At 42.2% G+C, this 21,633-nt stretch overlaps 1 protein-coding gene across 3 annotated transcripts in view; it reads left to right on the top strand.

Annotated features, from left to right (window-relative positions):
* LOC103465047 (monocarboxylate transporter 2-like) overlaps positions 1-19,544 on the top strand; it is a 31,180-nt gene extending 11,636 nt beyond the window's left edge. For 2 of the 3 annotated variants that reach the window (XM_081607363.1, XM_081607362.1), the window contains 2 exons: positions 835-1,626; positions 3,840-6,992. In XM_081607363.1, coding sequence (XP_081463489.1) covers positions 835-1,626; positions 3,840-4,102 — 1,055 coding nt within the window. In that variant the 3' untranslated portion in view covers positions 4,103-6,992. Of the gene's footprint in view, positions 1-834; positions 1,627-3,839; positions 6,993-19,019 lie in introns of those variants that run through there. The other variant, XM_008409566.2, reaches the window with a different exon arrangement.
* Positions 19,545-21,633: the final 2,089 nt, after the last annotated feature.

A 21,633-nucleotide genomic window follows, 5' to 3' on the forward strand; every position in this document is an offset into this window, starting at 1 on the left:
AAACGGACATTTGACTAAAGTCTGCATATAGTCTTGCATTAAAAAAATTCTTTGTGATATTGTGTGTAGTTGAAGCTGGCATCAAGATAAACATGCAACTCATACTGCTCTGAAAATAACATCCAACAAGCTAAAAGCTAGCTTATCTAGCATTAGCATGTTTGTTTTCTTTCTGTATGTGAAAACAAAAACACATTTAAAATTAAAAAAAGCTTTCCTCTTTTATTCTAAAGTCATTCCTGCTTTCCTTTCATTACCTGCTGCTCAGATCTTTGTCTAGCGGAAACGGACATTGCTCCTGAAAATATATATATTTTTTAAAAACACTGCACACTAAATACTATTAATACTGACTTTTACAAACTAAAACCAGACAATGTTTCCCTGCTACGTCAAAGTTAGTTTACGTAAAATAATGAGTTTGAGCGACTTACTTGTCAACTCGGACCAGAGCAGTAAATTGACATTGGAAGGAGAAAATCTAGCGCTGCAACCATGTAGCTGTAGCTCTTCATCTTCCTTAAATTAAGGCGCTATTAAATTAATATGTTCAGAGCAGAAGGCAGGAGAGTAAATGTATTACCCAGGCTACCTAATTTATTTCTACTTAAATGGAGAAATTATTTCTGAAATAATTCCAGCATTCTGTAATGAGATTTTAGCCGGCAAAACTAAAATGAGATGAAATCTAAATGAACACGGAGCACAATCAGTTCTGATTTAATTTAGGAAAGGACTCTCTAGAGTTGAGCTTCAGCACAGCTTTTCCTTCTTAAGCATTTTAAATGCGACTCTCTTTAATTTATTTATTTAAATTTTTTTCTCCCCATACAGGTTGGGGACTCTGCTTTAACCTGAACGCGTCTCTCACCATCATCAGTAAATATTTCCTCGCCAAGCGACCATTGGCCAACGGCCTCGCCATGGCCGGCAGTCCGGTGTTCCTCTGCTTCCTGGCCCCGGTCAACCAGTATCTCTTAGGACACTTTGGCTGGAGAGGAAGCCTACTCATCCTCGGGGGTATGATGTTAAACTGCTGCGTTGCGGGGGCCGTAATGAGACCCGTCACTCAGCACTCTGCGCCACCAAAGGAAGTGGATCAGTCAAACAACACAAAGTCGAAAGGGAGCCGTCTGAAAAAAGTTAAGACCTTTGCGGATCTGTCGTCCTTCAAGGATCCGGGCTTTATCATTTACCTCGTTGGAAACGTGATGTTCATCTTTGGCGCCTACGCGCCCATCGTGTTTTTGTCGGCGTACGCAGTCAGCCGAGGCGTAGAGGAGTACTCTGCCGCCTATCTGCTCTCCGTCATGGGCTTCGTCGACATGTTTGTTCGGCCTCTCACGGGGCTGGTAGCCAACAGCAAGTGGGTCAGGCCGAGGATCCAGTACCTCTTCAGCTTCGCCATGGTCTTCAATGGCACGTTCCACCTCCTCTGCCCCCTGATGAGGACCTACCCGCTGCTGGTGGCCTACGCTGTGTTCTTCGGAGTGGGCTTTGGGATGGTTTTTGCACTGATATTTGAATGCCTCATGGACCTGATGGGAAACCAGCGCTTCCCCAGTGCTGTTGGACTGGTGACCATCATAGAGTGCTTCCCCATGCTCTTGGGACCGCCGGCTGCAGGTAACGTACCCTCAATAAGTGATTTGTCTGTGCATCTCACCATGTGCACAAACCTCACTCTTTGTCTCAGAATTACACAACTAGATCTGCTCTCAGATTGCTGCAGCCAAATATTGCAACATCGTAGACCAAAGAGCGAGTCGATAATGTAAAGTCAGATAAATCTATGTGTGGGTGTGTGCTTGTTTGGAAGCAAGCTACCTAAAAAATGCAATACCTAAGTGTTTAAACCTCAGAATTACTTTAATGTTGTTTGAGATGAATTATTACTACTGAGCTTTGGCTGTTTAGGATTTTATGAAAGGCCCAGCTTGGTACGGGTCTTGTCGCTCTCCGTGTCCTCAAACGTTGGCCGCTTTCAGTTGAATTGCACACAGCTTTCTTTGCAGCCCAGTAGAGGGCGATAATGGGCTGACTTGTCAACTGTTTAATCTGAAAAGGGGAGAGAAAGAAAAGAACTCAAAGGAAAGGTTAAATTTCCTATGCAAATCTAGTTTTTGTGTGCTTATAGGTAAATTATCCAAACTAGAAAAACATCAGATGACCCGCCCCACGCTCCAATATCCATGTTGTTCTTCTTCTGCTCAGGCAGGCCTACATATAAATGAAACTATTAGCAGTGTAAACTATACCAGCCAGTTTTAAACTCCTGCTTGGATATTTACTTTTTCATTTCTCCTTTGAGATTAACAAAATATTCAAAGACATTTGTAACGTAAGAGTATATGGCAAAATTTCAGATGTTTTTGATGTAACCAACGATGGTTCTTAACTTTGTTGCAGAATATTTATTGTGTGGGATTTTTAGTTTTGCAGCGGGTTCCATTATCCTCTGCCTAGATTGTTTTCTGTTTTGTTTTAGTGTCATTAGAAATCCAGTGGCGTAGCGTTAGCGGCTAAATCTCGGTCGTAATTATTTTTCATAAAGTATCACTCCTCAGGAAACTAAGCGTTCATTTAGAAGCTGGTCAGTTTGATGAAAAAGCACAGATGAGGGTTTTCAACAGATAAACTTTCTCTCCGCTTTTTCGCTAAAGTGAAAAGTTTTGACCGGGAGTGACCCCCTTTCTGAGGGCCCCCTTTTAATGGGGCCAAATAAGTGCCTCCTTGCTTGTGTAACGTTCTCCTCCAGAGGGCACAATCGTTATGTATCCCGTATCTGCTTGTTACTGCTCCTCCAAAACCTTCAGGTCAAGCCAATTAGGAGAAAGTGAGGTAAGTGAGAGTAATTAGCCTTTTGCGTTGGGTGTTTAATGATGCTCAGTTCAAACTCTCGTCATTAAAGTCCTGTACCTGGGCCATAATTAGGCTGCGAAGGCACTAAAAAAAAAGAGAAAGGGGTGACTATGCCAGATGGACATAATTACTGCTCAGCCAATCAAGGACTGTCTTAATGAGGGTGGTGGTCATCTGAGCACCGGCACCAGATGAGTGCTATCAATCAGATAATGCATTGAGAGGCAGAATGAAAAATGACCCCTCATGGTGCAGACACGTACACAAATATTATGCTCATCATCATCTGCTGCTGCAAAGCTGGAATGTGATGAGAGAAACCTTTTTAATGGTCCTTTCACCCTAAAACGCTCTCTTTCAATGTGATGGGTTCTGTAATGTGGTAGTTAGTTAATCTAAGAAGTTCATATAAAAGGCTTGATTTTTTTTTTTTTTTTAAGTATATCATCTATAGTGTGATATGTTAAAACAGGATTCTAGGAAATGTCTCCATGTTTAATTATTCTCCCTCAGTTTCTGTTTTCCAGTCTCTTTTAATTGAATTTCCAAGGTAGAAATAACAAAACTGATAAATATCCATGTTTGTCCATGTTGGACAGTGTTGGATTTTTCCATCTTTTTCCGGCACTACCTTCTCCATCTGTTGGTGAAGGTAACCCAGGCTCTTTGGTTTCTGGAAACCTGGAGCTTTAAGTCTAATCTGAAGCACATTTGTCGCCTTTCTGCAGACCCTTTCTGCGCATTTATGTTTCTGAGAACGGCCTTCGCTTCTGCCGTTCAAATTGTCTTAAACAGGAGAGCCAGAAAGCGTTCAGCGGCTCTGTTTGCTCCAAAGCAGCTCCTCTCAAATTAGCCTGTCCTCGCTCGTTTCCTTCTGCACACGCATATAAGAATCTGGTTGGTTCCTGTTCACCCCCAAAGTTAAAATAAAGCGGTTAAACTGGCTTTCTTTTCCTGCTTCGACTTTGAATTTGCAGGGCTCCTGGTGGACATCTTTGATGACTACAAGTACCTTTTCTTCATGTGTGGAGGAGTGATCACGACCGGTGGGCTCTTCCTCTTCGTCATGAACGTCTACAACTACAACAGGTTAGAGAAGGCAAATAGAGGAAAAGACACGGAGCAGAACCAGAACACCGTAGAGAACCAGGAGCAGGCGAGCAGCTCAGAGGCTCAGATGGAACTGATGAACACGGCCCAACCAGAGCCAGAACCAGAGCACACAAAAGAAACTCGTTAAACCAGTGAAGGTAATGCTCACAGATTGGTAGTAACCAGCTAAATTTACTCAATTACATTTACTTGAGTAACGTTTTTTTTTTTAAATACACTTCTACATGTACTTTAATTATGCATATCTTTTACTTTTACTTGAGTAATTTTATTATGAAGTATTTCTACTCTTACTTGAGTAAAATTTCTGGATTCTCTACTGAATAAAAAAAACAAACATGTTTTAGCCAAAAATTCACCAGACAGAAACATACTTGCAGTTTCTTGTTAAAGTTTCATAAGTTTTTTTTTTATCCAATTAATCTAATTTGGGGAAAAAATTTCTTTTGCCTTTTTTAAAATCTTTTATTTATACGAATGATGGTCATTTTTATCCTTAAAATACCCCCCAAAATCCACATATCTTTATAATTTGGTCCATCTGAAAATGTGATTTTCAAACATTAAATTATTGATAATTTAATCAGTTACTCACTACTTGAGTAAAGTTTTTACCAAATACCTTTTTACTCTTAATTAACTAGACGGCTACTTTTTACTTTTACTTGAGTGAGTATATTTGCTGCTCTTTTAGGTACTTTGCCCACCTTTGGTGTTACTGTAAGGTTTAATTCATGCTTTATTGTCAGCAGCATTATCTCAAACTTTGGAGAAGTCAAGCCTTTAATGTTAGTAAATAGTGTTTACTTTTATGGAGACTCTGTAGCTCCAATGCACCGACATGCCAGTTCTCTAACCTCGAGCCATGGGGGATTTGCTGAATCTGGCCTTTGGGTCCCATCATATTTATATCAGCTTTGTGAAAAATTAAAACTAAATATGCACTCTACATGGCAGATTTTGTTAAAAGCTGCTATTTGAGTTTTTACCCACTGATTAATTGAAAAGCTGCATTTTTTTCCACATTTCCATGTTTATCTGATCTTTTCCCGTCTTTGCGTCAGGATCCAGTCAGTTCCTCTGTTTCTGTAGAATTTGTTCACACCCACTGACTGAGCCTGTTGCTAAGATACCTTAAGACTACAGCCATATTTGGAGGGACATGATGGATTTTTGAAGTAAATAGAGGAGGTGTGATGTCAACAGATTTATTTTCCTATCTTAAGTTTAAGGTTTTGTTTCTTTTTTTCTGTCTGGAATTTAAAGCCACATTTTGTTGTCTTGTTACATGTGAAAGAGTGAGAATGAATATGTTTCAAAAAAAAAAAAATACTCTTAGGCTTTTAAGACAATTCCCTAAATACTGGAGAAACATTTACATAATTCAAAGAACTCTAAAAAAAATTTATTTAATTTCTATCTTTTCAAATTCATTTAATCATGTTATTATGTTCTTGTCTAGGTCATATACTGTAGGATATCCGTTGCTTATTTCATATAAAAAAGTAAATGTGAACTTAATGTGTTACACGTGTTGCAATCTAAGAGGCATACCAACTTAAAACAGATAAACACCTTCAGCTGGTTTTTGTTTGCAGATCAAAAAAGTATTAACTAAAGTGTGCACTCATTAGAATTTATTCCCCAAATAAAATAATTTTATTTAACTTAAGTATTGTGGCATTTCATCTAATAATGAAGAAAAAAAAATATTACTAACATCAAGTAGTGGTGGGAGCATCAACATGCTGTGCTAAAAGCTCAACGTCTTTCATTACCTGAGTAACATCAGAGTCCAGACAGGATCCCTGCCCAACATGGCGGGTCACTTATACACAGTCTGACGCAATGTGTCGTTATTCCATGTTTATCAGTCTGTGTGTGTGTTTTTTTTCCTCTACTTGTACTTTGTCTGTCGGTGCATCTCAGGTGTGGACCAAAGCAGGCTGAGCCAACCTTCATGTGTTATTTTAAGGTTTATGTGAAATATTAGCAAATTTTAGCATCAAGTGGATTGCAAAATTAGTTGTGTGTGTGTTTTTTTTATTATTTTACAATTCCTCATAGAATTAAAAAGATTTATTAGAGCAATAAAAATTATGCATCCTTTGGAAATGGTAGACACGAGTTAGTCAATGACATTTTGCACATGTGAGTGTGTTTTATACTATTCAACTGGAAAATGTGTATTTAAAACATTCCTAAATCTACAATGCTGTAAAAAAAAAAAATAATAATGTTTTTGCTTTTTTTTTTTTGCCTCACTTAAATATTTTAGATCATCAAAGAAATTTATAATCAGAAAAAAAAGTGAGTAATTTTTTTTAAAATTAATTTCACTGCTTTGAAAATTGAAAGAAAGGAAAAGAAGAATAGCCACACCACTGGCCTCATGGGGAAAAAGTAATTGCCCTCTAAACCTAACAACTGCTAGTGAGCTTTTGTACCAAGTCTTTTACATTGCTGCAGAGAAATTATTCTTTGGAGACATGTTTTAATTTGGCTGCATTAGAGGGTTTTTGAAATGTTAAGATCAGAACATCTCAGTTTAATGTGAGATCGTTCTCCCTACTTCATGTTGCCAGACAGCTTCTATTTATGTGACTTCTTGATTCTCTACGTCTGAAACTAGACTCAGCTTTCACACAGATGTGGTTAATTGCAGTTAATTCATTAATTAGTGATTGAAAAGCAGGAAGGTAAATACTTCCTTTCATGTGGCTACAATGGTTTGGTGAGCTTTTTTTATTTTAGAAAAATAAAAACTGCATTTTCTCTGGTTATCTTTGTCTGGTGATGAAATATGTTTTAATGACCTGAAACGAATTTAGGCCAAAAAGAAAAGAAAATCTATAAGGGTGCAAATACTTTTTATAGCACTCTAGCTCCGGTGTTTCAGTCAAGATGGCAGCTTTTCTATCGTTTTAATAATCCCTAAAGACATTTTCACACATGTCCGGTTTTTGTATGAACAGTCTCCACTGTTAACCCTAATAAATCAGTTGTTTAAAACTCTGTTCTTGATGCCCTTTCTGTTTCATAAACCCCATCGTTCACCGGCGGCGTCGGGATCTCGCCCCTTCTCGCGTCTTGCGCCATCAGGGAAGAACGAAAGCGTGTTGTCGCGCCGCGCGTTCGCCCGGCTCACCAAATGACACCGGGACGAGTGAGAAATGCCATCGGATCGAGGCCCAGCGCCCGAGCTCCTCGGCGTTGGGGCGACTCTGTCCAATTTTTCATGACAATTAGAAGACTGGGGAACAAGTTTGGAAATGTCAGCAGCTTAAGGGTGTGAGCGCCTAATGAAGCGAGGCCCCCACGTTCCAGGCGAGCGCTCGGAGCTGCATGCAGCCTCATACACATCAGCAAATCATTGGGCCAATAAATTAGACCGGCAGCAGCGGCAAACATACACAACCTTTTTTTTTTTTTGTCTATTTCCTGTCCTTTTGTCGAGTGCCGCAGCACAAGGTCTTTGGACATGACAAGGTGGAAAGGTCCCCCCGAGACAAAGCTGCCGGCGCCGTGGCCGGGGGTCTGTTTGTCATTATTATATTCCATCTCACCTCCTGTTTCCCCACTCTGGCCCGCTGACCCTCCTCCTCCTCTGCCGGCGCAGGGTTTGCTCCGTGACTGTTGTCCTTCCTGCTTAGAGATAAAAAAAAAAAACAACAACTTGTGTCTCTCTCCAGAGGGCCGGGAAGAAGATCGGGTCAAAGAATGTAGAGCAACAGAAGCATCAGCCGTTGTGAATAACAAACCGTAAGGTTGCCTATTGCTGCGCTCCACTGTGTGGAAATGTCAGAGCTGCTGCAGAGGTGTGAGGGTTCCATGGCTGCAAGTCGCAGAAAATTTCCATCCTAGATTACATCTCAGGAGGAAGGGACAAAACCTTCCACTTGTAAGCAAACAGTAGAATGCTGAGGTAAAATACATCTCTAACAAATTAAGAGACCACTTAAAATGATCAGTTTATCTGATTTTACTCTTTATAGGTCTATGTTTGAGTAAGATGAACATTCTTCTTTTATTCTATGAACTACTGACATGTCTCTGAAATTCAAAGCAAAAATTTAGTATTTATTTGCAGAAAATGAGAAACGGTCGAAATAACAAAAAAGATCCAGAGCTTTCAGATCTCAGATAAAGCAAGGAAAACAAGTTCATATTGATTTTGAAACAACAAAACTAATGTTTTAACGCAGGAAGAGTTCAGAAATCAATATTTGGTGGAATAACCAGGAGGTTTTCAGTGCGGTTCAGTGCAGTGGGATCTATGTTGCAATGTGAAAGATCAACACAAAGTTGTATAGACATCTGAAAAGTGTGGCTTGCATATGAATTCAGCCCCCATGACTCTGACACATCATGTGTCTCTCGAGTAACAGGTTCTCTTAATTAATCAGAGGATGCTACAGAACCCGAACGGTGCCATCTTCCCTTCTTCCCTACTGCCACCATTTTCTACACGTTTTTACAAGAGATTTTAAAGAGTTGCTTAAACTAGATTTGCAAGTTTTGTGTTTTACAGCGCTGAACATATTGTTAGATGACAAAATTAAAATTTTCATATTTTGAAGTCTGTAATGTTCCTAAATGAATGCTTGAGGGAATTATGTTTAGTAGTTGGTGTTTTTTGAGATGCATCTTATTAGGTGTTAATTTCTTTCCGTTTGTACAAATTTTCAATAAGTAGACACTGGATTGGTGGTTTAAAACCCTACTGAGTTAATTATCAAAGTAGTTCATTGAAAACAAATACATATTTTTTGCCAAAACACCCATCTCTATTAATATGCATTTGTTCTTTTTGTATATATATGTGAACCATAAGTCTGTTCAATCAATTAATCAATCTACAATATATAACAGGGAAAAAAAAAATCTCTGGTCACATGAGATCAAAATTCAAAAATGTAGACTACTTGCAAATCACTGTTTGGTGGAAAACTAACATCACACATGTCTCTGAACACACCTTGAATTATTATGGCAGCATGATTCTGTGTGGTCTTTATTTTCTCTCCAATAACTATTAGCTAATGAGCAAAATATTGATCAAACCTGCAAGAAACCTGTTGGAGGCAAAGACGTGAGACTGAGGTCTGTCACATTCAATCCTGGTAAACTGCGTTGAAGTTGGTGGTTGTAAAGTGACAAACTAGGAACAAGTCCTTTGCAGGATTTAATTTACTTCCAAAAATGACAAAAGCACAGCCGAGTGAGATCAGCAGCTGAAACAAAGTGTGCATCTTACGAGGAGAGAGGGAGTCTCTTCCTCGCCTCTTGACGAGGACTGGAATTAAAATGTAACAACATTTACTAACCATGACCGACAGGTCTCAGTTTACTGTCGTCTCCCGTTTGAAGAAGTTCCCACACTGGGAGAAGGTGTCTGTAATTGGTTATCACTCTTCATAAAAGCATCACGCCTGCCAAGCTCTCACAACACGCCGCCTAAAGAAGTGGGGGGGGGGCAGAGACCGGCGTCTGGATGTTGATTATCAGCCCCTTCCCCTGACCTTTAGATCTGTGTGAATCTGAGCTCCTCTGTTTACAAAAGGAGATGGTGGAGGTGGAGGCTGGGTGGCTGGGGTGTGGGGTCTGACCTGATGAATCTGAAGTGGTCTTACACAAGTGAAGAGCTGGAGACAAGTAAAAGAGGAAAGAATGCGGTCCCACAGGGCTCGGAGAGCACCGGCATCCATCAGCAGAAGAAATTGAAGGGGATGTTTCAGAGCGGCAGAGATTAGATAGAGCTGCAGTGTTGAGAAAGTGAGGGTTGCCAAACGCAATGCTTTCCTTGCAGGAGTGACATCAGGCAAACGGAGGACAGTAAAAGCAGGGAGACGTCTGCATGCAGACAAAGTATTTCTGTATTCATTGAGCAGCCGACAGAATTTGGAAAGGGAGAAGTGGTGGGACTCTGTCATTTGCTCAGTGTTCATCCTGAGATAATGTTGCTGACCACCACCTTGTTTGATCTGGTTGCTCATCATAATTGCAAAGAAGATTTTTGCAAAGTGCCATTTATTGGGTCACGTGCAATTACAGTCATGTGAAAACAGTGTAACCCAGAGGTTCCCAAACTGTGGGGCGCGCCCCGTAGGGGGACGCCGTGCCATTGCCGGGGGGAGCCGTCTGGATGAAAAAAACAAAACATGAACACTGTATGCGCTGGGGTTTTACCTTAGAATGGCCAACTCTGTTATTTCTCTGTCAATTTGATATAATAGGAGTTTCTGCACTTCCCATATCTGTGTCCTCAGTCACTTTTATCAGCAGTTAAAACTGTTTAATCCGTTGTTAACATGTCGTAACCTGTTTTTCCGAGCCGCCTTTAAATGACGCTCGCGCTGGGTTTACACCAGTGCAGCAGTCAAGGAGACCTGCTGCTGCTGTTCAGAGCTACGCAGTTGTGTGTTAGAATCATGGCAGCAAACCAGCAAAACGCAAAGAACTTTTCACAGTTTTTCCCCCAAACTAACAGACTGTTGAGTAAAGCTGTTGGATGCAGGTAAAGTTAGCTAAAAGATGACTAGCTAACTAATATCAATACAGCACCTTAAGCTTAACATGTAGCTTGTAGGCAACTGATGGTGGTGTCTATGTTCAGCTATGATTCATTTTGCCCCCCAAAAAGTTGATTTCCCCCCCCTTGTTCATCTGGAGCCGGGGCTGAGTAGAACAGGGAGTCTCTAAGAATCCATCCCCCGCCCCCTTTGCTCACACACACGTTCAACCAGACAGCTATTTGTAAGCCATAGGGGGGGGCCCAGAAATAGTTTGGAAACCACTGGGGGGGCCAGGAGAAAAGGTTTAGGAACCACTGGTGTAACCCCTCAGTCTTTACAAGAATTTGCAATCTGTATGGAAAATAATTAAGGTATAGAGCTTTCAAAACAACGGCCAAGACACCAAGGTCAGGCCATGAAAGCAAGTTTACCTAGTACGCTAAGGAGGACGGTCCTGACTCTGAGGCAGATCTTAACTCTGAGGCAGGTCCTGAATCGGAAGACGATCCTGAATCCGGAGGCCGGTCCTGACTCGGACGACGGTCCTAATCCAGAGGCAGGTCTTAACTCGGTGGCAGGACCTCACTCGGAGGATGGTCTTGATCTGGAGGACGGTCCTGATCCGGAGGCAGGTCCTGACTCTGAGGGAGGTCTTAACCCGGAGGCCGGTCCTGATTCGGAGGCAGGTCCTGACCTGGAGGCCGGTCCTGAATCGGATGACATGCCTGACTCAGATGCCGTTCCTGAATCGGATGACATGCCTGACTCGGAGGCTGGTCCTGACTCGGAGGCAGGTCCTGACTCGGAGGACGGACCTCACTCGGAGGCAGGTCCTGATCCGGAGGACAGACCTCACTCGGAGGATGGACCTCACTCGGAGGCAGGTCCTGATCCGGAGGACCTGCCTCACTCGGAGGACGGACCTCACTCGGAGGCAGGTCCTGACCCGAGGGCAGGTCCTGACCCGGAGGCAGGTCCTGATTAGGAGGCAGGACCTCACTTGGAGGACAGTCTTAACTCGGAGGCAGGACCTCACTTGGAGGACAGTCTTAACTCGGAGGCAGGTCCTGACCTGGAGGACGGTCCTGACTCGGAGGCCGGTCCTCATTTGCCTTCAGTTCCAGCAAAGTCAAAAAAACCAAATCTTGGTATTTTTGTCATGCTTTCAGCACCAAGGTTTGTCTGCATTGGGAATATTTTTGTGTTGCATCATAAGGCGTATGGTCCATGCTCTCTGCTGGAGAACGTCCCTTCAACACGACACATTCTGTTTCTGTTGACTTCAGGCTTTATCTCAACAGCAGACTTCACCTCAACAGCAGGCTTTATCTCAGGCTCTTCATTCTTGTCCAGGACTTCAAAGTCTATTGAATTGATGTCTTCCAAAACTAGATCACCTTCGTTCACATAAGGATAGCATTTGTTTATGTCCTGGTCCTCAAAGTCTACTGCGTCTTGACTTTCAATGTTTCCGAGGTCGGTCCGGACTCGGAGTCAGAATCTGCCTCCTCTGAGTGGCCCAAACTCAGAGGCCAAACTAAGACTGGACAAAACTCAATGTTTGTTCCACTCTTAGACGGTTCTTGAGTCTGAGCTTCATCTGAATTATCTCCACAACAGAAAGCATGTTGAATGTACTTCCAAGCCTTTCTGAGATAGTCCTGTGGTGGAAAATTCATTTTCCTAGGACGTGCCAGGGTTCTTTTGAAACACTGTATAACCTTCTAAGTAACTATTGGGTTGTCACTTCTCACAGTAATTCTCTAACTAAATCATAATTGCCTCAGAGAAGTTGAAAGATGTCTCCGCAGAGTTTTCTTTCCATGTTGTCAAAAAAGACAAAATCTATGTCCTTCTTCCCAGAGTTTAGGAGCAAACTTTTTCTGGACAGGTACGGTGTGCTTCATTTTGTAAGCGGCATATCTAGGTCTATGACTGGACTCATAAATCAATCACCAAAGATTATTTTCCACCATATTTCTTCTTTCCTCTTTGGTTCCACGTTTGAAAGCCATCTCTTTTGTGTCCTTCAAAAATCGTTCATGGTCCATGCCTGCCTGAGTATAATCCTCACTCAGGAAGTTTTTATCTGAGTACAAGTCCTCACTAGGAAAAAAAAGTCTTTCTGATCTTTTGTTTTGTAGATGTAAACATTTTCTTTGGAGGAACAGGATTCTCCAGGTGATGTTTGAATTTTTCCACAATAACTTTATGTCCTTCAGGGTAATCAAGAAGTCCAATTAAATGCAGTCCAGAAGCAAAGTGGGAAGCATCTCTGGCGAGGATTTAAAAAATCTGTTCACTCAGCTCTTCTGACTCCTCTGAGAGAACATCCACATTTAATTCTCCCGTTTCTCTCAAAAGTAAGATCAAAACCTCATGGTGTTCTTCCAAAAATTTCTAAAGAAGTTCACTGAGAGAGTTTTTTTTTTTTCCTGTAATCCGGGGTTGTTTGACCAGCATGGACTTTGTTTGAGAACCTATTTTTCATGTTTTTCAACAAAAAAAAAGTGAGTTGTGAGCTTTCGTTACTCATCTTTGTTGAGCTGAGCTAAAATGTCCAAATAAATTCTGTGTTAATTGACCGGAGAATTAACTGATCAGTTGGTGATGTCATGGACTCTATGACATCACAAAGTCATTCTTAACTGGGCCTCATGACAGACATCATTTAAAGTCATGCTGATGACATCATTGTCAGCAGCATGGCAACTGTTGCTAGGGGTAATAACAGCAGCAGTGAGCATGTGCTATGAAAAACAATAGAATCTGTGGGCACTAAATACATTATTCCCACAAGTCTGAACTGGAAGTGATCTGCGCAGCTTCGCCAGAACAGGGAACCTTTGGCCCCTCCACTTTACCGCCCTACACATTTTTATTTGTTATTTGGGTTCTATCTCCTAACAGGCATAGTAGGGCAAGTGTCAATGGGACCGCTACATCCAACCAGCTACTCAGCAAATCCACCAGTTTAACCCAGAAGGGTTTGACCAATTTGCAGTCCCATATTCAGTGCATCGGCTTAATTTGGTGGGGACAAAATGAATCGTAGCAACAACAACAAAAAAGAATCGAAGCAATAATAATATTACTCAAGTAAAAGAAAAAGGAGCAGTGCTGTGAAACTACTCTAATAAGTACCTTTTTGTTTTTTTTTTTCAAAAAGTTACTCAAGGGAATGTAACCAGATCTACCTAATTTTGAACATAGGCATCATCATCAGTAGCCTACAGGCTACTTGTTAACAAGCTTGAGGTGCTGTATTGTTATCAGCTAGTAATCTTTTAGCTAACATTAACTGCATCCAACAGCATTTGAACTCAGTTGGTTAGTTTGGTTGAAAAACTGTACACAGTTCTTTGCGTTTTGCTGGTTTGTTGTCATAAATCTAATATATTTTATTTTCAGCCCCTTAATTCTATTTACAACTTACATTGTTGACAGCCTATTTCATAATCTAAAAAGCTTGAAAACGTATTATTAGAAAAACAAATAACAGTGTCCAGAAAGAGAAATAGAAAACACTCCATGAAAGACGTAAACGGACTGCAGACAATCAATTACTAAAAGCAGCACCACAGGATGCTAGAAGAAGTCTCCACACCCCTGATGGAAGTTGTAGCAGGATGAAGGTACAAGCCTGTGATAATCTTTGGCCAGATGAGTCTCAAAAGCCTTAGAGTTAACAGAACTAAACTCTACAACATGACAGTGATACCAGCAAACCCATCAAGAACTTTCTAAGAAATAAGAAATGGAAAGTCCTGGGTGCACGTCGTGGGATGACTTGAGACATATACGATTTTTGAAAACTTTTTTATGACTACATTCTTATGACTTGTTTGGTTACCAAAATGCAACTAATTTACAATAGCCTCCTTAACGAAAATGCCATCATCTTTGCATAATGGTTTCACATCTTTTACTCTCCCTCCTTTAGTCATCAATACATTTTGAAGTACAGGTTGACCCCTAACTTTGCATGGTGAAGCTCCCACTTTACATTCAATATCCAGCAAAGCCTCATTTCAAGACAGCAGATGATTAATCTTTTGAAGCTACAGTGTTATATACAACGCTTTAACTATTTCCATTTGTTGTCTAGACTCTGTTGATGGATTACCAAGTAGCAAAAGATGTAGGTTTTTAGCTAAACATGGGTCTTACGGCTGTTATTTGCCTCACTCTGTGTGTAGTTTATGCATTGTACTTGTGGTGTGGTACTGTGCGCTGCCCTTAATTCCATGTTTTCCGAGGACAGATTTTTCATTCAAAGATTAGTCATGACTGTCTGGTTCCAGTCTGCAAAGAAAGACGAACGCCATGTGAGCGAAGGAACTGATGCAAATGAAATCCCAGAATGGAGAGGAAAAAGGGTTGGACAAAGTACCAAAAAAAAAAAAAGGGACTTTCGCTGCACAGGGAGACATAACAACCGCTTCCATCCATCATCCATGTCTTTGTCCTGACCACTGAGTAGGGGAGGTAATGAAAGTAATTTAACGTACATCTATAATTAATATGCTCTCTTTGGGCGGCGTGCTTCGGACGAACAGGTGATGGAGTGTGTTTATTATGAGTGTGTGAGGGAGCCGGCATGACGGGGCACCAGGCCGTCGATGGGGTAATTCAGTAAGCATTATTCCTGCAGCGCCGAGGTCAGATTGGTGCAGCCATGTAGGGCGCCATGCGTGCGCTCCTCTAGGGGCCGCATGGAAAGTGGGTTTCTGTTCTTTCTCAGTTTTTTTTTTTTTTTCCTCCTCCTCTTCTCTGAGTCTCCTGAAGAGGCACGGCACGTACCAGTGCCCCGGGCCAGTGTTCTGCTTCTATGTGTCCCTCGCTTTCTCACTTTCTTCCTCTCCTTTCTCTTACCTTGCGGTCCACGGCTCCCTCCCCGCTCCGCATGTATTCCCCTGGTCGGTTTGGTAAACCTCATCTCTGGCTGTCTGTCTGGCTCTGCCACCTTTCTCTTTATGTCTCCTAATATTCCCCCTTCCCCAAACCCCTCGCTCCAAGAAAACCCTGAGAGTGCACTTCAGGAATTTTTTCTTTTCGTTTTTGAAAAAGAGCAGGAGCCTTTGCGCAAACACAGTTCAAACCGGAGTGCCCTCAGTGCTGTCTCCTTTTGAAACTCCCTGCTCTTTGAATACCATCCGTTTGAAGAGAATGCCCTCTGCATTTCATTTTACACAGCCAGTCAAGTGTGCTCTCAGGCTTTTCCTGAACTTATAAGCACGCCCGCGCGCACACACACACACAATCACATTAGGCTCACACATAAACAAATCTTGACATATTTGCATTCACACACTTAGAACATTGACTTGTAGTGGTGCAAAGCGGAGCTCTCTTTCACTTTTAAGCTCCTTCATTTGGTTTCTCTGTTGTCCCTCTAAGGCTGTAAGCTGGTCGCCATCCAGCGAGGCTCTAGTTCAGGTTATAAACTGCCTCTGTGCAGGTTTCATCATCTTGTTTTTGCTTTTACTAAAGCAATTATCTGGCTTAATTCTTATGACTTTCTTCTTGCCACTCATCCATAAAAGCCAAAAGCAGTTCCCTCCTACTACTTGTCTTATAGACAGTTTCTCTCACCTGAGCTTTGGATGTCTGCAGCTCCTTTCAAACACCATGAGCCTCTTTGCTTCTTGAAGTTTAGGTGGACAGCAATGTCTTGATAAGTTTGAGTTAGTGTCGCACTCTTTGTATTTACAGCAGATAAACGGTGTACTGTGAAATGTTCAAGCTTGAGATCTACTTTTATAAGTTGGCCCTACTTTAAACTTCTCCATATTTTTACTCCTGACCCAGCCTGGCCACTGCCTTCCTGAAAAAACAATAAGAAGTTGTGAACGGTGACGTCGATCTTTGCAATTGTAGTCTTCTCGTAATTTGACAATAGCGGTGGAGGAAGCAAATGAAGCCGTGGAGTCCGTGTTGGCCACGCTTCCAAACATTTAATAAACATTAACGGCCATCGGCACTTCTCTATTAGCATAGGAGGGTGGTTATTTACAGTGAAGGCAATTTCTGGTAAGCTTCATAGTGTCAAGCTGGCACACTACATATACGTCAGCGATTGGGTAAAATTTTAATCTTCAACAGAGTCCACACCTCCAGCAAGTAGTTGTTTCTCAATGGCTCCGGGTCCAGAAACTCTGTAGGAATCAAAGCAAAGAAGAAGGGGCAGGTTTTTACCAGGCTATGATGTACCTGCTTCATGATGCTGTCTGTTCACTAATGTTCTCCAACAAACGTCTGAAGGCTCCACATCTGTCTTTTTTTTAATTTTTTTTTTTTTTTTTGTGAAAAATTAAATGCAGGTGGATTCAATTTACCACTTAGGAAACTCCAGCAAGTTGCTGATTAAAGAGCAAAAGTCCACAATTCAGGTAAATTCATGCCACAGATCTGTATAAAAAATTTGAAATCCACGTATGATTGCTCTTGCACTTATGCACAACTTGTTCTACTCCCTAAAACTGTGATTGTAGCATGACACGGCACTGCTGCAGCCTTTCTTTGTACAACAGTGTAGTCATATTCTTATGTAAACATGACAGAGATCACTGAGTTGATTAGCTTCAGCAATATGTCACCTTCTTTGTGCGCATTAGAAGAATAGTAGTTTGTTTTTTAGCTGAAGCGAGTAGCTGAATTAGAGCAGGGATTATCATTTAAGGAATAGTAACAATGTCTATGAACACCTATTAATACTTTTTCATTGCTTAAGACTATATGGAATACAATTGAAAGTAAACCCAACAATTTTCACTGTGCAACTTAAGTCTTCAAAGCCATGCTGGACATGTCGACCAGCTCACTTTCAGCTAACAGAAACTCATTTTTGTGATTGGTACCATCCCTCCTTCGTCACCGCATGTGTTTAATTCTTCGACAGCAGATGTGCAAGCGGGGGTCACCAAGTGTGTGGACTCACGTGTGACTTTTAATGGGCAGCATATGGAGTCCGTAAGTGATGAGTGGGACTCGGCCGGTGACAGGTGCTGAGTCATCTGTTGCACTGACCCCTGCCTTGCAACGGACCAAATCGGAGGACACCTTCATTCTGGGGGCCCCGACCCGAACAGACTCCCACATCAACACAAAGCCGCCTCGGTGACGGTTTTACAGCGTGCTCACAGCTGGAACTGCGACTCTCTGAACGTGCAGAAAAAAGGGCTCATTGTTGCACAAGTGGCGTTTTTGTTTTTAGTTGTTCTTTTGCAGCGAGACGCAAAGTTCCTCTGGGACGCCAACTCGTTTTATGATTTATTTTTAAATTTTTTATGTTTTTATGATTTTAGGTCATGACCTCCCAACACTTGCCTCCCACTGCCCCAGCGTTTCATTTTATTTAAAATAAGTGGAGGCAGTTTGAAGCCCAGAGATGTGGTTAGACTCTATGGCAACTGGTGCCTGCAATAAGGTCACATGGGAGGTGTTTAATTAGTGGGCCGCAGCCGTCTCTGCGGTGGAACTTTTCATTACCGCAATATGTCACAGGGTGCATCAGCTACGCACTCACACACATGCACGCATATTCATGCAGGCATGTACAGACATGAAAACACATCAAATCTGCTCAGTGGGAGCGCTACACGATGGGGAAAATACAGAATTTATGAGTTTTTGTGTCTGCGAAATTGAGAATGAGACACACAGAAAGTCAATATGGGCACAACGGGAACAGAAGAAATCAGCGGGTAGGAGGCGGCAAAAAAACAAGGAATGAAGGAACCGAGCGAGAGGTACATCGAAAGGACAAAGTGAAAGCAGCAAAGCCAAAAAGATGGCCACCGTGGCGAGGCTCCACACCGCGCCGTCCGTCCGCCATCCAGCAGACCAGTTCTCTCATTACCAGTTTGCTTTTCTAGGTGCTTCGCCAGCTCGTTTCTGGGTCACTTTGGCTAGGCAAAATCAGTGGCATCTGTTCAGGCCTGACTATATGTGCACCACCAAGCCAGTTGGATGTATCACTTAACTGGAGGCGTGGGGCGCCAGGGCCGGTTACTCCAGCCAACCCCGTCCATGGTTACACTGCTACGCGTGCGTGCCAGCACACCATTAACAGAGGGGGGAGGGGGGAGGAGGGCTGTATGGTGTTCAAATGGTATCTAAAAGCTCCCCCGTTGGATCTTTTGTGTAATTTCTGTGCAGCTGATCAAACCCATTAAAGTGAGAGATTTGATGGCGTTCAAATTTGGGTGGATTCGTCATGATCCCTCATTTGTCTGGGAGGTAAGCTCAAGGTTAGCTTTGGGTCGTCACATCAAACGCTCGTGCTCTATCTGGCTCTTGCTGCCATTGTTTAGATGGGTATGGCACCGCAGCAGGTACATGTCCTTGCAAAGATGATCATATCCTTCACATTGTGTTACATTACCAACACAAACATGAGTTTAGTAATGAGTAGGAAAATCTCTTGTTGAAGCAAAACCATGAGATGTTTAGTTTGCAGTTTACCAAGGAGCATAAACACACATCAAACGCCTAAAGGGATGTCCTCTGTTCTCTACTTTATTACAGAAGACCAAGTCCCACTCTACACTAAATGGTAACACACGGTGATGGCAACATCATGATGTGGGGAGGCTTATCTTCAGCAGGAACAGAGAAGCTGATTGGAGTTGGAGGTAAAATGGGTGGAGCTAAATGCAGAATAATCCAGAAAGAAGACATTTGAGAATCTTACAAAGCGCATAGAACTGAGGAGGAAAGTTCACCTTCTGGCAGAACAACTACACACACACAGCCAGAGTAACAGATTAAAGTGTGTGTCCAAGTTCAGGACTAAATCTAGCTAAGAATCTGCTGCAAGACTAAAACAAATGATGAACTCCAGTCAGTCTGACCGAGCTTGAGATATTTTGTGAAAAAATGGGAAAAAACTAAAAAAACATGTATAAGGTTGAGAGAGAAGTATTTCAAAGATCACAAAGGACTGGCATCTGTAGAGGTTGCAAACTGTGGTGCTACTACAGAGGTCGGCGACCTTTTCGATTCAAAGCACCACTTTGACCTCTGTTGCTACAAAATAAAATATGAACCAAATTCAATGTTTTATTTTGGAAGTCAAACCAAGATGTATTTCTATTTTTAAATTGCACAACAAGACTGATAGCTAACTTTTACAAAGGTAAAAAAACACAACTATTTTGTACACTGGGGCCAGCTGAGTGAGTATTTTCCATAAATGCAATAACTAAAGATAGTTAGTCCACCCAGAAATATATATGGGACAGTTTCCAGCTATAAAAAAATACTTTTAAAAACCTTGCACCATTGTCAATATTTTATGGAGATGTTGTATAAACTCCTGAAACCACTTTATAATCAAACATTTCTCTCTTGGTTTTGGAAGAGTCACAGTGAAGGGGCCAAAGAGTGACGTGTGTCTCCGAGGCTCCATGTTTCACATCCCTGTTCCATAAAGTCCTGACACGCTGAGAAGACGTTTGCATACCTTTGTAATGTACTTTCACTTTTTAAATACTATAAACTCCATACCAGTATTTTTTCTCCTGAACACTCCTGGAAAACAGAGCTGCAGTCTCAGTGATGGCCGCCATTTAACACACTTACCAGACATCGGAGGGTGTGTGTTGAGAGACAGAAAATGAATAGACCGGTTTAAATGGGTGCCATTTCCTTATATGTACATCTAATTTCCAAGCTCACTAAAAGTGTGGCTGCATCATTAACGGGGCCGTTACCTTTTTCCCTGCGTCTTTGTGCTAAACTGTTTTCTGCATTGTGTGTGGCCCACATTGGAGCAGTTGATTGATTACATTTTTACAAGAGCAATGTAGAACCTGAACCAGTAATTGGCACAACTCTTTGTGGGGTTATTTTTTCTCCACACCCCCTCTGCTCCTCCGTGTGTTTGATCTATGGTCCTGGTTGCTCATAAGGTTGATGACTTAAAGAAAGCAATTTTAAAACTGTTGCTGGCGACCTAAAATTGTAAAATCAGGAGGGAAATTTCAGCCAGCAGAGGTCAGTGTTGCTCCACTGATGGAGTCAGAGCCAAGCTGGGTTCTCTCTCTCTCTCTTCCCTCCTGTCAGTCATCCCAGCTTCATTTTCTCCTTTTAGTTTCTCATTCGGTTCTCTCACTCCCACTTTCCTCCCCATTCATCTTACTCCGCGCATCATGCCGTTGGAGTACCGGGAGCATTATATGATAATCGCAGTATGGCGTACACATCTCCTGGCCTCGAACGCGGCGGCGTACAGGCTCACGGGGAACAGCTGTGTGCTGTAATTGCGTTTGACTCCACTTAATCTAATAGTTTTGGGTGGTGGTGGGGGGGAACAATGGGACATAAAAGGCATGTTTAAATCAGGAAAACCCAATGAGCAGCCTCATAATGGAGTCGCGCCTGAGAGATATTAAGAGGATATCGACTCAGATTAAGACGCGCGCACACAAACTCAAACGGGGGGAGGCCAGGGATTCAAATTCCTCCATCAAAAGGAAAGCGTCCGCATCCTTTCATCGACCGGGCCGGTTGTGTTGGTGTCAACGTTTAGACTTGATTACCGCTGACACGCAGGGCTCGGGCTGAAACACAAGGCTGGTAATGGCCGCAACGCATTGTGCATATCAAATATAGCATGAATCCTACCGGAGTAATTAATATCGCACTGTGGTGATGAGTTTCCGGGCATAAACGGCCCAATCGGATTTGCACGGCTTGCACTGCGGTAATTAAGATGGAGCATCGGGGGTGGGAGGGGGAAAAAAAATAAATGGTTTCGGTGAATTCTCCTCTCTGTGTTCCTCTTCGTCTCCCTCCGAGTCACAGTCCTCTTGAAGATTCTGGCCAGAAAATATGGTGTTGACATTTTGCACAGGGTGGGGGGTAATTTTGCAGCTCCCAACACAGGCCACGCCGAGTTACAACTCACAGCCGTACTTTAGTCTTCCTTTAGAGGGGAAACGAGGCCTTTGGCTTCGGCTTCACACGTCCTGGTTTTTAGTTGTGTTCAGAACCTTTGGCATGCTGCGCCACCCCTGCTACAGGAGAACAATTTCCCTTTTTCTTTTCTTTTTTTGTTTTTATACCTCTAGTCTGGGTTGTATCTCCCATGTGCAATATAGGCCCTAAATATCAGGGTATTCCTCAACAATCATCTCAT

This window comes from Poecilia reticulata, chromosome 5, assembly GCF_904066995.2.
Source record: "Poecilia reticulata chromosome 5, P_reticulata-male-v2, whole genome shotgun sequence".
Classification (NCBI taxonomy): domain Eukaryota; kingdom Metazoa; phylum Chordata; class Actinopteri; order Cyprinodontiformes; family Poeciliidae; genus Poecilia; species Poecilia reticulata.